At 40.6% G+C, this 22,944-nt stretch overlaps 1 protein-coding gene across 1 annotated transcript in view; it reads left to right on the top strand.

Moving 5' to 3' along the window:
- Positions 1 to 1,494: 1,494 nt before the first annotated feature.
- LOC125463603 (rho GTPase-activating protein 44-like) overlaps positions 1,495 to 22,944 on the top strand; it is a 306,257-nt gene continuing 284,807 nt past the window's right edge. The window contains exon 1 of the mRNA XM_048555074.2: positions 1,495 to 1,787. Within this exon, the coding sequence (XP_048411031.1) occupies positions 1,732 to 1,787 (56 nt within the window). The 5' untranslated portion in view covers positions 1,495 to 1,731. The remainder of the gene's footprint in view (positions 1,788 to 22,944) is intronic.

The following is a 22,944-nucleotide window of genomic DNA, read 5'->3' as shown; positions in this document are numbered from 1 at the left end:
GTGTTCCAAAGGGATTGGTACCAGTTCCACTTTTATTTGTCACTTATATAAATGATTTGGATGAGAATATAGGAGGCATATTTAGTAAATTTGCAGATGACACCAAAATTGGTGGTATAGTGTACAGTGAGGAAGGTTATCTAAGATTACAAAGAGACCTCGATCAATAGCGTCAATGGGCTGAGCAGTGGCAGATGGAGTTTAGTTTGGATAAAGGTGAGGTATTGCATTCTGCTAAAACAAGGATAGAACTTATACAACTAATGGCAGGGCCCTGGGTAACGTTGTAGAACAGAGAGGCCCAGGAGTTCAGGTACATAATTCCTTGAAATTTGTATCACAGGTAGACAGGGTAGTTAAAAAAACACTTAGAACACGTCTCTTCATTGCTCAGACCTTTGAGTTTAGGTGTTGGATCGTCTTGTTGAGGTTATACAGGATGTTGGTGAGGCTTTTTCTGCAGTACTGTGTGCAGTTGTGGTCGCCCTGTTATTGGAAGGATATTATTAAACAGGAAAGGGTTCAGAAAAAATTTATCAGGATATTGCTGGGAATGGAGGGTTTTAGATATAAAAACAAACTGGAAAGACCAACACTTTTTCACTGGAGCGTAAGAGGTTGACCTCATTGAGGTTTACAAAATCATGAGGGGCATAGATAAGGTGAATGACAAGGATCTTTACCCTAGGGTAGAGGGAGTTCAAAACTAGGGGATTATTTTTAGAGTGAAAGGAGAAAGATTTAAAAAGGACATGGGGGTACATTTTTTACACAGAGAGTGGTTCGTTTGCAGAATAAATTGCCAGAGAAATTGGTGGATGCAGCTACAGTTATAACATTCAAAAGACATTTGGATAAGTACATGAACAGGAAAGGTTTGGAGGGAGATAGGCCAAGAGCAGGGAGGTGGAATTAGTTTAGTTTGTGAGCAAGGACTGATTGGACCGAAGGGTCTGTTGCCATGCTTTATGACTCTGTCAAAAACAAAGCTTGTTCGTGTCTCCTCTGCCCTAATCTCCTGTTTCTGTCATACTCCTAAACTTTAACAGTTTCTCGGTCCAATGTTGTTGTCTGATCATGGAGATATTTCAGGCTATTTTCAATGTTTTACATCATGGGAAAGGTAACCCTGAATTTTGGACATTGGAAATAAAAACTGAAAATGTACCCAGCATGTGACAATTTGATGTTTGAAATGGGAGCCTGGTGTGCCAATCTGTCTACACGGAAAGCATCCCTTCAAGTATTGGATTGCTGATTAATGCAAGCACAAATTTTCGGCGGCAGGCTGCGGTTCTCCACCGGTAAAATACGCTGCACCGCGGCTTCTATGTGGTTAATTACGGGCGCGCTTGGGTCCCTGGGATCTGTAGTTCTTTCACTCGCAACCCCTTGGACACAGTGGCGATGGTGGGACTTTAAATCCCAGGATGCAACGGGCAGGCGGGCGCATGCGCAGAGGGGCAGGGGTGTCTGCACTGCCTCCGAGGACAGAATATGGTCCAAGCGCTCTCTGGTTTCCCGAAGGGGGGAAGGGGGGAGGACGGAGCTGCTGCTGCTGCTGCTGCTGGCACTCAGTAACCAGAGGGAGCAATAAAATGCCTGTCAGCACCTAGAGTGAGCGAGAAGGAGAAGATACGCGGAGAAGAAATATATTGAGCTGGCGATCGGAGCTTGCGTGGGTTTTATCAGTGAAATGTTCTTTCATTGCAGCAGCTCGCTCCCCAGTCAATGATGAAGAAGCAGTTCAATCGGATGCGGCAGCTCGCCAACCAGACGGTGGGGAGGTAGGCGCAGTATTTGCAAATCTCTGACCTACGTCTGTCGTTTCACCATAATATTAATAATAACGTTTGTAACGCCTGCATCCTGGAGAATGTGTCTATCCTGGAGCGACTGCGGAGAGTTTAGCTCAGGAATGCAGAACTGATTGTTATTTTGTGTGTGACTGTCCCTGTTTGTGATTGCGTGTCCCTGTGGGTGTGAGACTGTGACCCTGTTTGTGTGCGTGTTTGTGTGTCTCTTCGTGTGAGTGATTTTATGTGGCGGGGGGAGTGTGTGTGACTGTGACCCTGTATGTATGTTACTGTATGTTGACTGTATGTGCTGTGTGACTGTGACCCTGTGTACGTCTGTTACTGTGACTCTGTACGTGTGTGACTGTGATGTGTGTGACGGTGTAGGGGTGTATGTATGTTACTGCGCGTTTGACTGTATGTGGTGTGTGTGAGAGACTGTGACCCTATGTGTGAGAAGACTGTGTGTTCCCTATGTTTTTGTGTGACTGTGTGTATGTGACTTTATGTGGGATGTGTTTGTGACTGTATCCCTGTGCCTCTGTGTCCTTTTGTGTGCCTTGTCTATTCCCTTTCCGCTGCTTTGCCTGGTTCAGTCCGTCTGCAAAAGCCCGGGTCCCAGCCGCAGACTCTTCACTGAAACCGAAAGTGACGGTGGAGGGCCAGGGGCACATCTCGGTCCTCACAAATTGTCAATGATCCGCCTCAAATTCAGAAACATGCGAAGTGGCGGTCAGGAGGGGGCGGGGGCGGTTTGTGGGGGAGATATATTCTGTTCCTCTCCCACAGACATAGGCAGTGCTGCGTCAGTCTATTTTGATCGCGAATGTAATGCCTATTCAAGCTGAGAATGAATGAGATCTGAAATATTTGGGGTCACGCAGAGTGTCAGGGTTTGGAGAGGGAATCTGACGTGTCTTGTTATAGGATTGCGGTATTGAGACTTGGCCTCCTGGCTGCAAGGGGAGGCGTGGTTGGTTCTAATGTAGGCATACACCTTGCGTATTGCAAGCAGAGAGCTAAGGGATAGTCTTAAGCTGAGGCTTCCTTTTAGAAGCAAGATAAAGGTTTGCTTGACTTCTGCAAGTACTAATCCGGACCTTTTCGCTGCACAACACATTCCACAAGGTGGCATTAAAAACATGTTTACATTTCAGACGATTCTGCAGTAAAGTGGTGTTCTTGCAAAATAAAGTTAAAAAAACAGGTTTGGGCGTTCGCTAATGTCTGCGTGATTTGCTTTGCACATGTATCCTCCCACCGTGTCCATTGGTAGAGGGTTAAAATTGTTTCTGTGTTCCTGGCTTCGCAACCCAGCAGCCCGGAGAAACCGCGGGCGCTGTAAAACCCTGCACCCGGAGAAACCGCGGGCGCGGAGCTGTCTGGCGCAGACGGTGCGAACATCAGGCGCAAGATGAAAATCTAGTTGATTGTGTCGAATCGCCAGTGTTGCTAAAGGAAGGAAAACAACTATCTCAAATAAAAGGGGGGCAGTGCGGCTCCGAGGATCTGACACGGACGTGCCTGCCGGAAAAAATTAGCATTCGATATTGTAAATGAGCTGGTAGACCTGTACTGCTCCTCATTGCACCGCGATATTCCCTGGACTCATGCAGACAAATGACAGGATTGTAATACATAAGCTATGTCAGCACTCGAGATGACAATCACAATTTACATGACATTTCATGCGACCCCCTACTTTTCCAGATCCATTACAAATTTTACCTAAAATGCAAATTAAATGATTCTTATAGTTTGGAGCTAGCTTAACGTTTAAAATCCTTTGAAGTAAATGATAACAAGAAATATATTATGTACTGTGGACGTTGTTTTGACACTGCATAGACCATCCTGGCTGTAATTGATTCCTCATTCAGCACAAACTAAGGAATTCTAAATATCAGACTAGGATAACAACAACTTCCTTTTTGGGATATGTTGTAAGCCTTCTGTTGCTGTTGTCAGCCTGGTTAGCGCTGAGTTTGGGAATGAGGCAGGCCTGGAGACTAGTCATTTGTCCTTGCACCTGGAAGCATTCAGTGATAGCTCCCCAACATGAAAGTGTCCCTGAGGAGTTCCACAGGAATGTGAACTAATGGCCCAGATTGTGCTACTGGCCTCAAAATGACCACGCTCAGTGCTCCCCACAAAGACTCAGCAATCCCTGTGGCATGTATTTCCTCATGCCAGACATTGATTTAACTCACAACTCCTAATGTCCAGGGTCAATGATATTATTAAACAGGCTAATCACTGAAGAATTCACACAGACAGCATGCCAAGGAGTGAAATATACTAATTATCCGTCATATCAATTTCACAGATGGTGAAATAAAGACTGTGGCATCCGAGGGATATATATGCTACAATATTGTAAACCAGCTTTCTGAAAATGTGACTTTTTATTAAATGGAAAATTATTATATATGTTCTCAAAATTTAATCATTTAAATTTCCACAAACATAAAATAAAATTTTCAAGGCCAGAGAGGTTGCTCAGAAGTAGTTAGGGCTTGAATATGCTGTTAAAAACTTACCTATGCCACATTCAACAAAGCACAACTATTTTGGAACAGTGATATTAAGGGTAAAAAAGAATGTTCATACGTGCTCAAATTATTTCTAAAGATGATCAGCTATGGGGACCACAAACGTGCATCTTATGGAGGAGTAGAGTATCGACACCAGCAATTTCTGGACTTCTGCAGTGAACTGTCTGTTTCACAGTGGTATTGCCAGCAACACTGACAGTCATGCCATCCTTACACTTGCAAAACCTTGGTTGCTGACTTATCTTTTAAGCTTATTCGAATCCAGGACTAGATAATTTCTGACTTGATTGTTGAGAAATGTGTGTCTCCTTAACCAATTATCTTTTATTAAAGGAACTCAAGCAGTGCTTCAATATTTAAAGTACTTTCAATATCAGAAAAGACTTTCTATCTTAATTAGGGAAGTCTGGTGCATACGTGAGAGTGATGGGGTAAACTTTCAGGAGCTCATGTGGAGTACAAATGTCAGTACAGATCAGTTAGGTTGAATTGCTTGTTTCTCTGTTATAGATTTTATGCAAATAGGATTCACGTTAAGGTTAGAAAGCTATGGTGACAAGCAAGGCTTCTCCTTAAAGAAACAATTGATTACTGAGGGAACCTTTTTCATTCATTCAAGGGATGCTGGTGTCACCTGGCTGAGCCAGCATTTATTGCCCATCCCTAGATGCCCTTAAGAGTATGTTGGAGAGTTACTTCCTTGAACCATTGCAGTCCATATTATTTAGGTAGGACCACAATGCAATTAGCAACAAAAAATTCAGTACTTTGACCCACAGAATGTGAACTGATGGCCCAGATTATGCTACTGGCCTCAAAATGACCACTCTTAGTGCTCCCCACAAAGACCCAGCAATCCCTGTGGCATGTATTTCCTCATTCCAGACATTGGTTTAACTCTGGCACAGAGTCAAGCACAACTCCTAATGTCCAGGAATAATGATATTATCAAACAGGCTAATCACATTGAAGAATGCACCATAAGTGCCACAGAAGGAACAATAATATGTGGACGGTGAGTGCCTTTAAGGGGAACTTGCAGCTCGTGGTGTTCCTATATTCCTGTATATTGCTGCCCTTCTGTATAGTAGTAGTTGTGGGTTGGAAGCTGCTGTGCATGCTGCACGTGGATCTCGATCAGAGAGTATTTGATTTTAGACTATAGAGATACAGAGTGATAGAGTCATTCAGATCAGAAGCAGAACCTTCTATGCAACAGACCCATGCCAGTCAGATATCCCAGTCTGACCAACTGCCATTTGTCAGCATTTGTCCCACATCCTTCTAAACCCTTCCCATTCATATACCCAGCCAGATGTCTTTTAAATATTGTAATTGTACCATCCTCAACCACTTTCTCTGGCAGCTTGCTCCACACATGCATCACCCCCTGTGCGAGAAAGTACCCCTCAGGCCTTTTTAAAATATTTCTCCTCTCACTTTAAACCTATGCCCTCCAGTTTTGAACTCCCCAATCCTCAGAAAAAGACCTTGTCTATTTACCCTATCCATGCCCCTCATGATTTTATAAACTTCTATAAGGTCAGCTCTCAGCCTCCGATGATCCAGGGAAAAACAACCCCAGGAGAAGGTCAACAGAAGGGATGTTGGCTGATGATTGTACAATTTTCAACACATTCATGATTCTCAGTTAGTGAAGCACTCCACGACCAAATGCTGCAAGACTTGGACAATGCACACACCTGGAATGACAAGACATAAGCGACATTCATGCCACAGAAGTGCCAGGCAATGACCACCTCCAACAAGAGAGAAAAAAACTATCATCCCTCGACATTCCATGGTATAACCTCTGTTGAAACCATCACCGTCAACATGCTGGAGGTTACCATGGATCAGAAATTGAACAGGACCAGCCATATGATTACTTCAGGAGCAGGTTAGAGGCTAGGAATCCTGCAATGAGCAACTCACCTACCAACTCCCCAAAGCCCCCCCCCGCCAGTCACAAGGCACAAATCAGGAATGTGATGGAAAACTCTCCATTATCTGAATGGGTACAGATCCAGCAACACCCAAGAAGCTTGACACCATCCAGCACAAGGAATCCAAGTTGACTGACACCATGTCCACAAACATTCACTTATGCTTAGGTTTATATGAAACAAAGATTCTGAGGAAGGGTCACTGGACCCAAAAGGTTCACTCTGATTTCTGTCCATAGATGCTGCCAGACCTGCTGAGATTTTCCAGTAATTTCTGTTTCTCTTTCTGATTTTCAGCAGCCGCAGTCCTTTCTGTATTTTATAAGTGCCCAAGACCCTACCATGGTTCAAATGATTCACATTAACATGAGCATGCTGGGGATCATGCCACAATGAGTCTATTGTTACACCCATGGAAGAAATAGCAAATATTGCCTGATCAGTTCCAGGTCTGAATGTCAGATGGTGAAGATCACCCGTACATTGAAATATCCTTTAAAAAGAACATCTTACACTTTCATCACCTTATAGAAGTTTATAAAATCATGAGGGGCATGGATAGGGTAAATAGACAAGGTCTTTTTCTGAGGATTGGGGAGTTCAAAACTGGAGGGCACAGGTTTAAAGTGAGAGGAGAAATATTTAAAAAAGGCCTGAGGGGTACTTTCTCGCACAGGGGGTGATGCATGTGTGGAGCAAGCTGCCAGAGAAAGTGGTGGAGGATGGTATATGAATGGGAAGGGTTTAGAAGGATGTGGGACAAATGCTGACAAATGGCAGTTGGTCAGACTGGGATATCTGACTGGCATGGGTCAGTTGCATTGAAGGTTCTGCTTCTGATCTGAATGACTCTATCACTCTGTATCTCTATAGTCTAAAATCAAATACTCTCTGATCGAGATCCACGTGCAGCATGCACAGCAGCTTCCAACCCACAACTACTACTATACAGAAGGGCAGCAATATGTCATCATGGGTTCCAAGCAGAATCTTTTCCTTGCTATTCAGAGAAACCACACCTAATTTCATCATGTGTATCAACTCTATATTATGTTCCGCCTAATCCCTTGGAAATAAGGAGTGTTGGTAATGCAAATTCAGTGCTCTGGTACCCTAGTGAAGAGACATTGTAGGTGGAGAGAGGCTCTGCTACTGCAGTACCAATTGGGAACACCCATGTTATAGTGAGACTCAGTCTATCTGGGACCCAGTATAATTAGCGGTGCTTTCCCTGAAAGGACAGCACATTTACACAGCCCTTGCTTTTGTTCACTCAGCTCTAGCTTGTTCCAATTGTTATTATAAAATGGATTGTTATTCCTTCTGCTTTGTGTGCTGTAATCTGTTTGGCCAGAATTGCTCTTGTTCCTAGAAAGGAAACAAGTGTTGATGAAGATAATTGCTAGTGTGGTGGAGATTGTGGAAGATTGTATTGATAATAGCTTCATTTTTAATTACATTATTAGTCATATTGTCATTTCCCCCCTAGAGATTCTTGATAGGAAAATGTTAGAATTATTTTAGATTTGCTTGTGTTTATTTGAGACAGGAACAGTTTTGCTTACTTAGATTTGTATTTCTCAGACTTCCCTTTGCCTAGCCTTCCAATTCTTTACAATTTGAAATGTAGATTTAGTGGCACTGAAACATATTTCAAAGCTTTGTCTGCATCATAGGACTTAACCATGGAAGTGAGTTATAACTCCATTGCACATTTTAACAAAAATGGATCCACAAGTCAGATCACTGCTCCTGTGCTTTTGCTGCCTTACAATATGTGCATTTTATCAAAGTTGCTTTGAATCCCTACTTCTTTATTCTTACCTTTTTTTTTATCAATGCTAACAGATTATAATAGTCTTTACATACAGCAGGCAAAGTACATTCTCACAAACGTTATGCTGAGCGCAGGAGAAACTATTTATCTAAAATAATTTAGCTGCTGTTACATGTTTTCACAGTAAGTATTGGTGTATCCGAGATAACAAGGTGTTGAGCTGGATGAACCCAGCAGGCCAAGCAGCATCTTAGGAGCACAAAAGCTGGCATTTCGACTTCCCGCTCCCATTCCTTAGGCAACATGTCCATCCTGGGCCTCCTGCAGTGCCACAACGATGCCACCCGAAGGTTGCAGGAACAGCAACTCATATTCCGCTTGGGAACCAATGGTGTCAATGTGGATTTCACAAGCTTCAAAATCTCCCCTCCCCCCACTGTATCCCAAAACCAGCCCAGCTCGTCCCCGCCTCCCCATTCCTGTTCTTCCTGTCACCAATCCCCTCCTACCACCTCAAGCCGCAACACCATTTCCTTCCTACTAAACTCATCCCGCCCCCTTGACCTGTCCCTTCTCCCTGGACTGACCTATCCGCTCCCTAACTCTCCACCTATACTCACCTCTACTGGCTCCATCCCCGCATCTTTAACTTGTCTGTCTCCTCTGCACCTATCTTCTCCTCTATCCATCTTCAACCTGCCTCCCCCGTCTCCCTATTTATTTCAGAACCCTCTCCCCCTCCCCCATTTCTGATGAAGGGTCTAGGTCCGAAACGTCAGCTTTTGTGCTCTTGAGATGCTGCTTAGCCTGCAGTGTTCATCCAGCTCCGCACTTTGTTATCTCGGATTCTCCGGCATCTGCAGTTCATATTATCTTTGATACAAGTATTGGTGTATGTTGTGTTTCTGGGTATCTGTTTACTATTTTAATCATATTGAAAAAATTATCTTCTTTTAAAGAAGTTAGAAAGTTGTCATTTTCAATCGTTTTGAATATTTCACTTTGTCAGCTTTCTACTCTTATTTCCGCTTAGGAGTGAGTGTCAAAAACCTATCAACAAGTATAATCGCAGCAGAAATAGCTGGGCACCATTTGGAATTAAGATCTCTGGCTGGATCCTGTCCATAATCCAAAAGCAGAGTAGTCAAAAATAGCAGCAGCCTTTCCAGTTGGTATTATGGTGTCTCCAATCAATGCTGCAGAATGATGTAGAACAGATTGGGAAGACAGCCTAAACCCAGAGACTTCCTTGGATGATATTGGATACATTTGCTGAACAACTGGGGTAGAGGTCAAAAATAAATCTAATGTGTTGAATGGCTGTTCTGCACCTGCTTCTCATTGGATCCCAAAATAACAAGAGGAAAAAGAGATGTATATATCTGGTATAGAAAGTTGCATTATAAAATGCTATAATGTTGCCTCCCAACTATGTTTTCAGTGATTATTCCTGTCATTCCCTTAAAATTGACTTCCCTACTTCTCTGTAAAGAATTTCTGACCCAAGTAATTGTACTGTGTGGCTGTTACCTGGACAAACTAAGCAGCTATTGTCATTACCCAAAGTCCAACAAAAACAATTAGATGAATTAGCTATTAACCTGCTTCTGGCGCTTTTGGTTAAGAGACAAGTGTTGGACCATGACAACTGAAAAACTCCTTGTTCTTAACTCAAAGTCCTCGGGGCATCCAGAAATATTTCATAGAAAATAGGCAGCTAGAGCCTTGGTTTTAAAGAACACTATTTCAGTATTGCACAAGAAGGCTTGAAACCACAATCTTCTGTCTGGTTACAAACTGAAAATGCTAACACCAACTCCTGAAAGAATTGTTGATATACAAGTAAAGGATGATGAAATTTCATGGTTAATAATCTCAAGTATTATCAAAGTGCTACTTTGGCGCATCTCTTGATTCCTGTCTGCCCTGACCCTAATGACATTAACATTTTCACTCCTTGAACCTGCCACTTTTAGATGACCCCTGAATAAGTTAGCCAACTAAAGATGTTTTTGGAATTTCCTCCTCCAACGTCGAGACCACATTCCAGATGAAGTCCTTTTTGGTGGGATACACAGATGCCATCATGGAGGCTGGCATGTTTAATCTCTTTTGGCATCATCTGCTGTCACTCTGCCCCTATGTTCCACCTTAAGGAGACGTTGCAAATCCCCTCTCCCTGTCCCCTCCCCTCCCCTCCTCCACTTGTCATTCAGTTTGTAGTCAGTGGTTCCACTGGGAGGCAGTGGCATTACTCCAAGACATAGGCAAAGGTCCCAAGGAATTTCAGGGCCTTGTGATTATTTTAGGGAGAGAGAGTTGAACCATTTCGAAATAATCAATATATCAACTTGAATTTAATGGCCTTTTCGATACCTACCTGATCCTTTCTTCCCTACAAATACAGGATATGCATTAGCCAGATATATGTCTATTCTTAAAGCCTGATAGCAACCTTTCTGCATTAAACTAGTAAATTATATTATTCCGAAGTGGTTATGTTAATGAGGAAATCGGTAACACTCCCAATAAAATAGAAAGGAAGAAAGTTTTCAGAAGTATCTTAAGCTTTAAGTGTTTTGCCGAAATTGTTAAATATGATCAACTTTACAGAGTTCAGTCTTAGTTAGTCCTTTGCATAGAAACTATATTGCTGACATAATCCCAGCTGATGCAGTTGCTTGCTTTGACTCACATTCTCAGTGGCTAGGATCTATAACGTTGCCATGCCTACCTGTGACATGTCTAATCAGAATTAGGCTGCAGTACTCTGCACTTTATCTTGTTTATCATCCTTTCCAATGTGACCAAACTGTTTATCAGCACAGATGAAATTGAATCTGATGACATTGAGCACCAGGTGATGTTCTTTTGAATCATTGCTGAAGCCATGATATTACAAGCATTGGATGAAGAAGAAAAAGTTGTCAAGTAGGCGATCAATGGGTGAAGGTAGTGAGATTTGCCCGTGAGCCCTTTTAGCCAGCGCAGCAGAAAATCCACAGATACCATTGGACAGAATGAATAACTGGTTAAAGCTTACAGACTAAAAATTAATTTCAAAAAAGACAAACATTACAAAGGTCAGACAAAATAATAATGGACAGGTAGAGATTAGAATGGTCAATAGCCATCATGGTTTAAGTCATCGGGAAACATTCTGTCAGAAGATGTTTGTGATCATAAAGAATTCAGGGCTAAATTAGCAATGCAAAGGATGCAGGCGCTAAAAATAATGTTTTGCTCAGTATGCGAATGATTTGAGATCTTAATGAAAACAATGAAAAATGTGTTTTGGTGTCTTGTTGTATGGGACTGAAGCATGAACCTTAAGAAAAGCAGACATATAAAAATTGGAAAACTGTGAAATGCTGTTCTGGAGATTGAGAGGGTCAGGCAGGGAGAATTCTAGAGCAATGAAGACACAGGATGGAGGAGGAGAAAGATAGTTCGCGAATAATATGCAGGAAAAAACCAAGGTTACATTGACATTATTTCTAAAGCAAGAGAACTTGCTGAAGGATGTGAGCAAAGCAAATTTAGCGGGATGAGGATCAAGAGGGAGTAAGATGAATTTAGACAATTTGTAATGGAAACAGCACTTTCTAATAAGCATTGGACAATGAACTGTGGAAGAATGCACAGGTTACCTGCCTTTAAGTGGATTGTCACTCAATGCTTATTTAAGGAAATGAAACTGAAATATTGGGGGCAATTTTAACCTCCGTACCTGTGGGGAAACTGGTGCGCTCAAAGTGCAATGCTTTATGTCCGATATTGTGAATAAAGAATTACATTGAATGTGGTATAAAACTAGGTTTCCACCTGATCCAAGCAATTGACCTTAAAATTACACCTATAATCTCTCTAAAAGTTATGTAAAATTATTCATTTATGCACTATCATAAACAACTAGCTCAAATACTGTCAAGGATTATTATGTGCTGATAATGTATACAGTCAGTTCATGTAATCTCAAACTGATCACACAAACTAGTATTGAAAGAAGGGTGACATAGCAACGTTCAATGCTTTTCCAATGTTCATTAACACCAGGTATCTTGTCACCACATATTGTATGATGGAGCTGACATCAGTTTAAAGTTTAAATCCCACATTCTTCTCACTAGATTCTGAATTTGGTAGAGTTGGGAACTCCTGTAGATCTGCTGTCAATCTTACTGAAACAGCTATTCTAATGAACATTAACAAGAAATATTGGAGGAACTCAGATGGTCGGGCAGCATCTGTGGGTGAGAAAGCGTGTTAATGTGAACCTTTGTTAGGCCGCTGTGGTAAAAGATTACTAGACTTGAAACATTAACTCTGTTTCTCTCTCTGCAGATGCTGGCAGACCTGCTGAGTTTCTCTAGCACATTGTGTTTTTGTTTCAGATTTCCAGCATTCACAGCTCTTTTTTTTATCATAGTAATAAAGATGTTTCCTTTGGAGTACTTGATATCTAGGACTTCATGACAGATTTTTTCTTTGATTACGTGTATGGTCTTTGTAAATGAGAGATTAAATAAGAGTTTATTTTAAAAAAACACTACCCAAAATCCTTGAAAATATGGTCTTGTTATTTGCTATAATTTTGTGCTCCCCCACAGCGAGTTTTGGTTTAACCAGATTGTGAAAAGTTAGGTAGTACTTTTAACTTGAATGAGAATATCATGAGAAAAGTTACACAGCAATCAACATTTGTAGAATTTGACTTTTTTTTTCTTTTCAAAAGGATTTAAAACTTGAGTTCTTTATACGTGAAAATAACAGTTGTGTGTCATACAAAAGCTGCCATTATTTTAACTGCTAGCTCTTTTAAACAGAAATTATTCTCTGAAAGCAAATCACCAATTCTTGAACACATTTCAATGACATGACAAATTCCAATATATAGTTGTTGTTGCTTTCAGGCTAGCCTCTGTGTAAGACAGCCACACGATAGCTTATTACAAACTGCCCTCAAGTTTAATCAATGGTTACTTCATGTTTAATATATTGACATTTTCCACTTCGGTAAATTTTAAATTTATTATGCTTTGAATTTTCATCCCTTGATCTAGAAGGTACTGACTGATGGAAGTGCCCAGCCCTCAGATGATGTTGCCAACCCCATAGCTTACCTTGATCATTTTTTATGTATAAGTCAGAACGGTGAGAGTTGGCAGTTATTTTTAAATTTTAGAACACAGTGAAAGAATCTCACAGTGTAAAGTGCTCAATCCATTTTGGTCCTTAAATTTGAACAATGTATGAATGCATTATTCCTTTGATGCCACCTTCTTTCTCCTCCAGTTTTCTTGGACCATTGCATTGAGCTGACCACAGACGGCTGCATGAAGACTACCTGCCTGATGATATTGTTCTCTCTATGTGGAGTTTGCGTTCTTTTGTTTTGTGGCACAGTATGCTAACACTGCAACTTGGAGAGTATTTAATAAATATTTCTTACAATTGTTGAGTATTGCTCAAAGGAAAGGCATAGTGCCACAACCTTTCATCTTGGCACTCATCAGGATAAACACAAAAATGTCAAATTTCAAATGATCACAACAATTTATACTACAAGTGAAAGGGATGCTGACTGGTTTCCAAATCGATTGCACATTACTTTAGTGAGTGCGGGAAGTGTCGTACGTTCATACACAGAGACTCTTCTTCTGCAAATGAAAAGAATAGAATTTCTATATCACAAGAGAAGACCATTTGACCCATCATGCCTATGCTGGCACTCCACTAATATTTGGATTTTGTAGAAAAATATGTGGCAGAGAAGGTGCCCTACTTGCCATTGTGTCTGTGACATCCAACCAGCCTAATTCCTGAATATGCTGCATCTTTTTTCATAACACAGGAGCTCATAGGCCTACGGCTCCTTGTTGCTTTCTCCGTGGTAACACCTCAGTCTATCAAAATCTACCCAAACATCATCCTTTTCTCTTGCAGCGTGAATCATTGTGATTATTTGAGATTTGGCTTTCTTGCATGTGTCCTGATGAGTTCAAGTTAAAAAAGAAACTTCAGCAATGTGTTTTATTTTCAATGATATCCTGCACTACCAAGTAACTGGTTCTCACAGCAGGAATACACAACTTAATATTCAATATATGGATTGTAAATTATCTGTAGATTTCAGGATATGACCTTATTTTCAGAGTTTAACATTGCTTCACTTTTATCACCAAATCAACATGAAACAATTAGCTACTTAATTTTCTTTAAGACAGTTTTCAGCTCTATTCTGACTATTTGAATATGTAGCTCGCTAAACAATGTTAATTATAAAGCACACAAAACTTTAAATTGTTAAATGCTAGATGATTAAGGTGGCATTGATTGATTTTTCCAGTGTTTTGCCAATACGATCTTGTTCATGAGCTTTCTGATGTTGGTATGTCTATAGAAAATAGCTTTGCTGAAGAGTGAGCAGCCCTTGTGAAGATCACAGTTGAAAAACACCGTGACTGAGAATCTGCTCAAAGTGCATCAAATTTTAGATAGTAAGCCTCACTGCCAAAAAATTAACAACAGATGACAGAAATTCAAATTTGCAAAACATAAGTTTGCATTGTATTAGTTCTAAATTTTTGGATTGAGAGTGATACATATTTGGAATTATTCATCAAGCAAGGCAATAGAGGCAAATATACTAATATACTTGAGTAGGGTGAGCCATTGTGGGGTATATGGCTTTTTTGCTTCACTGTTCTAACAATGTATTCTTCAACGAGAAGAAAAGATGGGAAATTCGAAAGGAAGTGTGGTGTTGAAATACTTTCTGAACAGCTGGTTCTTAGGCACTACTGAGTAATGATTTGTGAGTAGAGCCGTTTTTACTTGCTTTCACTGTGGGCTGACAGTGAAGTTATGGTCTAAAAGAGAAAGAAGAAAAGTTTTCAAGATGAAGATTTCTTTGGAAGACCCTAGACTGTGGACAGCTGGTGTTTATTATCTTTAATCACTTCAGTGCACATCGCCTGAGGAGAATTGATTTGAAAGGTCATGATATTTTGAATTAGAACTTTGCTGGCACAGTGCCAAGTGCCCAATATGGCTGATGGAGCTTGCAGGCTCATTCAAAAATGATGAAGCACAGCATGATGTCTTTCGTAAAATATGATTAAAAATCATGGCCTTAAATTTTCTTTACGATATCCTATCAGTGCAGATGGGGGCCTGAGAGCAACATCTGTACTGGAATGGTTAGGCCCAAGCCCACCCAATATTGGGCCTTAGGCTTCAATTATATAAGACTGGTGTGCTGCTCATCTCTAGGCAGTTCATCATCAAGGAGGATTACAATTTATGACCATTGTGTTATCTTCAGCATTTCTTGGCCTTGGTTAAGTAATTTGTAATTCAGAATCAAGATACCAGTAAAGTTGTAAAATAGAAGGAAGGGGACAGTGACTAGAAAGGAGAGTGGATAGCTTTCAAGGTGACCCAGTCTTACAAAAGGGATCTCCACCAGATATTTAGCTCCCTATTTATGTTTGCAAAGGTCCTAATGAATGTTTCAGGTACAGAACCTTCACTACATTTTTTTCTGAGATAACTAGGTGTAGAGCTGAATGAACACAGCAGGCCAAGCAGCATCATAAGAGCAGAAAAGCTAACGTTTTGGGCCTAGACCCTTCTTCAGAAATTCCCTGCTCCTATGATGCTGTTTGGCCTGCTGTGTTCTTCCAGCTCGACACATTGTTATCTCAGATTCTCCAGCATCTGCAGTTCCTACTATCTCTGATACATTTTTTCTGCTTTCATCAACAATTCCAATTTCCAGAAGGCAACAGGAGGCTCATGATGTGCATAGAATTAGTGGGCTGAATGACCTCAGTGCTTTGCATTCAGTATAATTCCAAACACAGGAAAGGGACATTCAGCCCATTGTGACTGTAGCAGCTACCCAACTAGACCCACACCACCAGTCAGACCTCACCCAGTCGATCTCCAATATCCTGCAAATTTCTCCCTTCAAGTTTTTATTTATTTCTCTTGTAAATGCTGCTTCCTCCACCATTTCAAAGTGTGTTTTATGGATCACAACAACTCACTATTATTAAAAGTTAATATACGGACCACTGGCATCATTTGCGAGGGCATAATTTATTAACCATCTCTCATTGCCCTTGAGAAGGTGATGGCAAGGTGTCTCTTTGAGCTGCTGCTGTTTGGTGAGAGTACTGACGTAATGCAGTTAGACAGAGAGTTCCTGGATTTTGACTGAGTGACTGTGAAGAGTGGGTGTTTTATTTCCAAGTTATGATTGTTTAACATGATGAGGACCTTGGCGATGGTGGTTAAATTTAAGGGCTTGGGAGATTCTGAAAATGCTGCCTTGACAACTTGCTGCGGTGTGTTTTGTAGACAGTAAACATGATAGCTGTGGTGCACCACTGTTGGAGGAAGTGAATGTTTAATGTGGTGGATAGGGTGCATAACAAATCAGCCACTTTGTCCCCGACAAAATCAAACTTCTTGGTGGATTGATGTTGCTGTGCATTCAGGCAGCAAGTGAGTCACACTGCTAATTTGTGGCTTCTATGTAATACATATTCATATCCAGATTTTAATACTATTATGTATTTCTGAACTAGTAAAATATGGGTTTTCTCTGTGTCTGAGGGACATTAATGAGTAAATCGTATGTATTTCTGCAGCCAGAGTGATTTATTTTAAAATATAGTATGAGAAAGAGACTTACCAGACAATAAAGTGGTTTTTGTTGACATTGGGAAACTTTACAGGTGAACGAAGTAAACAGTGTAGTGCATTAGGCTTTCAGATGGAAGATTCTAGAATTGCATTTTTTGACTTTGTGGAACTCCTATCTTGGAAAAATCCTTTTGATTTCAATTTGCAGAAGTCTTGGCTGGAGTTAGATGTGTAAAATTGTGGCTGTTGAGAAAGGGATGTAGGTTCAGGACTGTTAAGAAAGAGCTTACATCAACTAATTTAGTTTAATATAACTTAATTTAAACTCAATAGTTCTAGATCAGAGGTTTTTGGTTAAAGTCCTGTGAGGGATATTTGAAGCCGAGAAAGTCTAATCTCAGCAGTTGGATGCTTCAGGAAGGGGCTAAGATTCTCAAGATTGGGAATTGTAGCTGTTCTAAATTAAGCCTCATATGTTTGAAAGAGGAGAGCATTCTTTCTGGCATTATTCTTTAATGTAAAGGAATGTTGTATGAAACTAGTAGGATTATATTTTAGCATGTGTTTCGAAATTTTTAATTTGTGTTTGGTTTATTCTATTTTACCTACATTTATTTGGTACAATAAACTTTTGTTTTATTGTTAAACCCAAATCAGCAGCATTGTGTGTTTGTGTTTCAGTGAAATGCCACCTCGTTAAAAACAAAAGAATAAAATGACATCCATCAAACCAGGTTTCAGTCTGGAATCAGATTTGTCAAGTGTTAATAACATTTGGATCATAACAATGTGGCAGGAATGTTATTACCAGTTCGGTCATGTTGAGGAATTGTTGCATGTGGGCATGGAGGGTTTCATTACCTGAGGAGGTGTAAAAGTACTTAAATACTATATTCCTCATCAAGCATCACTAACCTTGGACTGCAGAAAGATGGTTATTGATGAAGCAGTTGATGATATTTTCACCTTGGATACTACCCTGAGGATCTCCTACATTGATGTCCAGGGCTTGAGATAGCTGGCCTTGAATAGCTAAAGTAATGCTCCTTTATCATTGGAATACATTCAGCCAGGTGAGAGTTTTCTGTCTAATTACCATTGACTTCAGTTTTCCTAGTGTTATAAAGGTCAAGCCCCTCTGATAGCTAAAACTGAAACACCCAAAGAGGCGTGCCTCATCCTATAATCTGTTAAAAGAACCCCCAATCTGTTATGAAGGAGTGGTTAAATAAAATAACCCCCTGACACTCTCTTTATAATCAACAAGTAACAATTTATATATGTAACTCTGGCAGTATGCTAATTAACTAAATTATTAGTAAACTGAATAAATCCCTTCTGATTACTGGTCCTGAATAAAACAAGATTCTAACGGTATGCTGTTGCAATAAATACAAGTCCCACTTATGTAAACCAAAATAAAAACAAAAAATTAGAATTTAGTCTCTCGAAATTGCAGCCAGGCTACATCTTCTGGAATGTTCTACGTCTTCTCTGACAATTTTTTTGTCAGGAATGCCTTCCCCTTTGAATTCTTTTGTCATGAACATTAGCTATTTGCACCATAGGTATCTTCAATTTAGGTGGAGCTTACTCTAAGGCTTAGAGGATTCTGTGAGAGCCAGTGATTCTTCTTTTTTGAGCTGAGAGCTCTTTTCTTGGCAGATGACAGCTGGCTGTCTCCTCAATTTTCCAAATGCCTTCATCTTTTATGCCCTTGACGACATATCAGTTTCTTTCAATAGGATTGATCCTATGTTGTCAAAACCATCAGATTTAAGTTTAATTGGTTTGTGGTATCTAACGGCCTCATTTGAATTAACTGGCTAAATTCAAAAACCTGTTGTCTTGGTAAAAATGCTGGTTTGCCTGCCAACAGTATAGCCTTATTATACAAATGTTTCAATGCAGGTGCTGTGGGCACCTGCAAACCCACAGACAACCCTTCTGAATGTCTAAGCATACAAAAAGTACATCATCTTTTAAAGCCACTACATACTGCTTTCCTGATAGTATGTTACAAACACCAACATCTTCAAACATTAAATTCTAAAGTCCTGCTTTCCGATCCACAAGTACTACACCCAACTTTGCAACACTAGGCTCCATGACGCTCAATTGGTCAAATTCTGGCTTCATGCCAAGGTTAGTCACTCACATGCGATCCCTGAAATGCAGCTCTTTTGTTCATGTTTGGACTGCTATGAGGTCTGGAGCCAAGTGGTTTTGGCAGGCTCAAAATAAGCTTCAGCAAGCAGGTTATTGGTGAGTAAGAACCATGCAGCAACACTTTTGATGATACCTTCCATTACTTTTCTGAAGGTCAAGAGTAGACTGATGGGATGTTAGTTGGTCAGATTAAATTTGTCCTGTTTTCTTTAGGCTGGACATACTAGTCGATTTTGCACATTGTTGGGCAGATCGGTGTCAAAGAAACTCCTCGTGTTGCCTATAGTCCTTTAGCCAATCGCTGAAGTCTAACTCTCTGCTTATTGACCTAATACACACTGAAACAATTTCTCATATTTACTCAGTTGAATCCATTCACGATCCTGAACACCAAATCAGATCTAATCCTAATCTTCTCGCCTGAGTAAAGCAACCACAGCTGATCCGGTCATTGAATATAGCTGAATTCCTTCATCAGTAACATCATTCTAGTAAATCTCTTCTGCACCTTCATTAATGCTAGGCATCATTCCTAAAAGTGCAATACCAAGAATTGAACACAATTTGATAACTGAGTTCTAACCCATTTCAGCGTTTAACATAACTTCCTTGTTTTCATAATCTGGTGCTTTTTTTTATAAAACAATGGGGACATTTTTTTCAACAATCTCAAAATTCAAAGATTTGGTATGGAGTGGGGTAATGGATGAAGCAAAAGTAATGTCATCATACTAGCAATCAGAGGTTAATGTTTCAGAACATGTATTCAAATCGCACTGTGATAAAATTTGAATTGAATAAATATGGAATTTCAAGCTAGTCTGACTACTTACCGACCAGGAAACTATCATCAATTATTGTAAAAACCCATCTGGTTCACTAATATCCTTCAGGAAACGAATCTGCCATCTTTATTTGGACCTACATGTGACTCCACATCCACTGCAAAGTAATTGAGTATTAAATGACTGTCTTGCCTCTGATGAGAAAATGAATAAGATGGCAGAGACTGGCATGTTTGTTAGTCCTAGTACACATGCAGGAAAGCTGGTGAGCTGTTCCAAAGGAATGAGGAGGAAGCACAGTGGGCATAAAGGGTTTGTGGTAGGAGAGGCTGAGGGGAAAGAATGGGTGAGGGCATGTGTTGCAAGTGGCAGCCAGGGCAGTGGAGCAGGAACCATGGAGTGGTTTGTGCAGTGACACTGTTAGATTGAGTGTGATGTGGCAGAGAGAAGTGTGACATTTAGCCAGGCACAGCAGACAAGGTCATTGACCTTTCTGCATTGCTGGCCAGTCCCCCACACCCTGGAGATGGCACTGACCTGAGTGATGGCCTCAGACCAGCCTGCCAGGATCTACTTCTCCTCTTGTTTTTTTTGTTCACGTGTCCACGTTCCTGCCGACCCCAATAAGCTCTGACTATCTTTAGACCCTCATCAGCTCATCCTTCCTTTGAGTACCTTGTTAGTATTTACCAGTTTAGAAAATAGTTTGCGGTTTCCTTTTATGTTAGCATTAATCTATTCTTACACTCTATCTTTACCCTTCTTATTCGCTTCTTTTAGAACTTCTCTGAACTTTCTGTCTTCGGCTTGTTGTGATGTAATGAATGTGTGTGTGCCCCACCTGCCATATTGGTGTCAGGCACAGTGCCACTGAATTTCTAGGTGGGTGAATATGGAGTAATGATATATATTAATTCTCATCGGGCCAAGTGGACTGAAATGATGAAAAGTAATAGTCCACAGCTGCCCGTGGTCTGAACGCCACATTCTTCCAGCCTTTGTTAAAAATGCCAAAACAGACATTTTAAGGGTCCACACCAACTTCGCTATGAGAAAGAAATGCCAACTTTGTTGAATATCCCTTGTGCTGTATTCACTTTAAAACAATTTCTGTCTGAGTTAATCTTTGAAATGGCTCATCTGAAGTATTTAGCTATTGGAGATGAATAAACGATCCCTGTGTTTGTTTACCAAAATATCATCAAATGGCTTAGAAATAGCTGCTGAATGCAAATCAAAATCACTATCACTGTGAACAAATTATTTTCATTCTTAAATTTGTGGATCATTGAAGGGTTATCAATTTTAATCAGAGTAATTAATGACTCATTCTGAGATTCAGTTACCCACAGGATTTTATTTCTGGACTGGATGTGTTGCTAGTAGGCCACAATTTAATACATTGTTTAGTCAATACATCAGACTGTTATGCATGTAACGATCTGTTCATTCTTCAGAATGTGGAGTAGTCAGAAATTAATTCAAAAAAGAAGTTAAATGTCTGCAGTAGGTCAGTCGACACGTATCAAATGAAAAGGCAGTTAATGAAATTTCATCTACAAAGGTGAGGATAATTACAACAATATGGAGTCCTTAATGTAATAAAATGTCCCAGGGCATTTCAGAAGAATGTGACAAAGCCAAGTTTGTCATAGAGCTGTGTAAAGAGATATTAGAACAGAGAGCTTGGCCAAAAGGAGTAACTTTGAGGAACATTGTAATGGAAGTAAGGGAAGCAGAGAGATTGAGGACAGTGTTTCAGGGCTTGGGAGTTTAGCAGTTTTTCTTCGAGCTATTTTACTAAAATAGATGAACTTTTATTCCTTCTGCACACCTCCCGCAAAGGAATATGGTAGTTCAGGGCGAATCATCTCAGTCTTGGAGTCGTAGTATTCCTCATAGCAAGGTTCGAAGCTCAAGCATCTTCATGTTGTCTCTTAATATTCTGTTATTATATCAGAAACGGACATGCTTGTGCTGATGCCAGTATGGTGTTCAGTTTCATCCCCAACTCCTCAGGTAATGAAACAGACAAGGTTTAAATGCTGCAGATCTGTGACAAACACTACATTGGACAAACTGGCAGAAAGCTAGCCACCAGGATACATGAACATCAACTAGCCACAAAACGACATGACCCACTATCACTCGTATCCTTACATACAGATAAGGAAGGACACCACTTTGATTCGGACAACACATCCATCCTAGGACAAGCCAAACAGAGACATGCACGAGAATTCCTAGAAGCATTGCATTCCAACTGGAACTCCATCAACAAACACATTGATTTGGAGCCAATCTACCATCCCCTGAGAAAAAGAACAGGAAATGACATCACCAACGCAGGAAATGACATCACCAACCCAAGGAAACCTAACCAGATAACTAGAAAGCGGGACATAACACCAGTGCTTCGTCGGAGGCTCACTGATGATGTTACCTAGAATGGTGACAAAACGTCTGAAAACTAACCTTCCAGCTCAGCGAGCAAACTCACATCCAGAACCTCAACCTGAGCTACAAATCTTCTCAAAACTCGCTGCCGATCTGGACAACATTCAGACCTGGTTTAACCATTTCCCCATGGCATAATGATCATTAAATCCTACACCATCAATATCCTTGGTGTACATTGATCAAAAACTGAACTGGACCAGCCATATAAAAGCTGTGGCTACATTATAGGTCAGACAAGTAACTCGTCTTGTAACTCCTCAAACCCTGCCCACTACCTACAAACTACAAGTCAGGAGTGTCTTGAAATGCTGACTAGTTGCCTGGATGTTGTCACCTTCAATAGCACTCAAGAAGTTTGACACCATCTGAGAAAATGTAGCCTGCTACATCTGCAGCCCATTAACCACCTTCAAGGTTCACTCTCTCTGCCAACAGCAACAGTGTGTCCCTCCTACAAAATGCAATGCAATAACTCACCAAGCCTCCAGCAACAGCATTTTCCAAACCTATGGTGTCTAACATTTCGAAAGACAACAGCAGGCGATGCATGGGAACATCATTCGCAAGATCCTTTGAAATCTTACCCCATTCTGACTTGGATGTACATTGCCATTGCTTCAGTGTCACTGGGTCAGAATCCTGAAATTCCTTCCCTAATAGCCCTCTGAATGTCTCATGGACTGTGGTGCTTCAAAAAGGTAATTCACCAACTGTCCCTACAGGAAAATTAGGAAGGCCAGCCACAGCAATGAAGCTGACATCTCATAAACTATGAAGTAGTTCTGTCAGTCACTAGATTGT

Source organism: Stegostoma tigrinum, chromosome 22, assembly GCF_030684315.1.
Source record: "Stegostoma tigrinum isolate sSteTig4 chromosome 22, sSteTig4.hap1, whole genome shotgun sequence".
Lineage (NCBI taxonomy): Eukaryota > Metazoa > Chordata > Chondrichthyes > Orectolobiformes > Stegostomatidae > Stegostoma > Stegostoma tigrinum.
The sequence above is the reverse complement of the archived record's forward strand: the minus strand, read 5'-3'. Positions and strand labels throughout refer to the sequence as shown.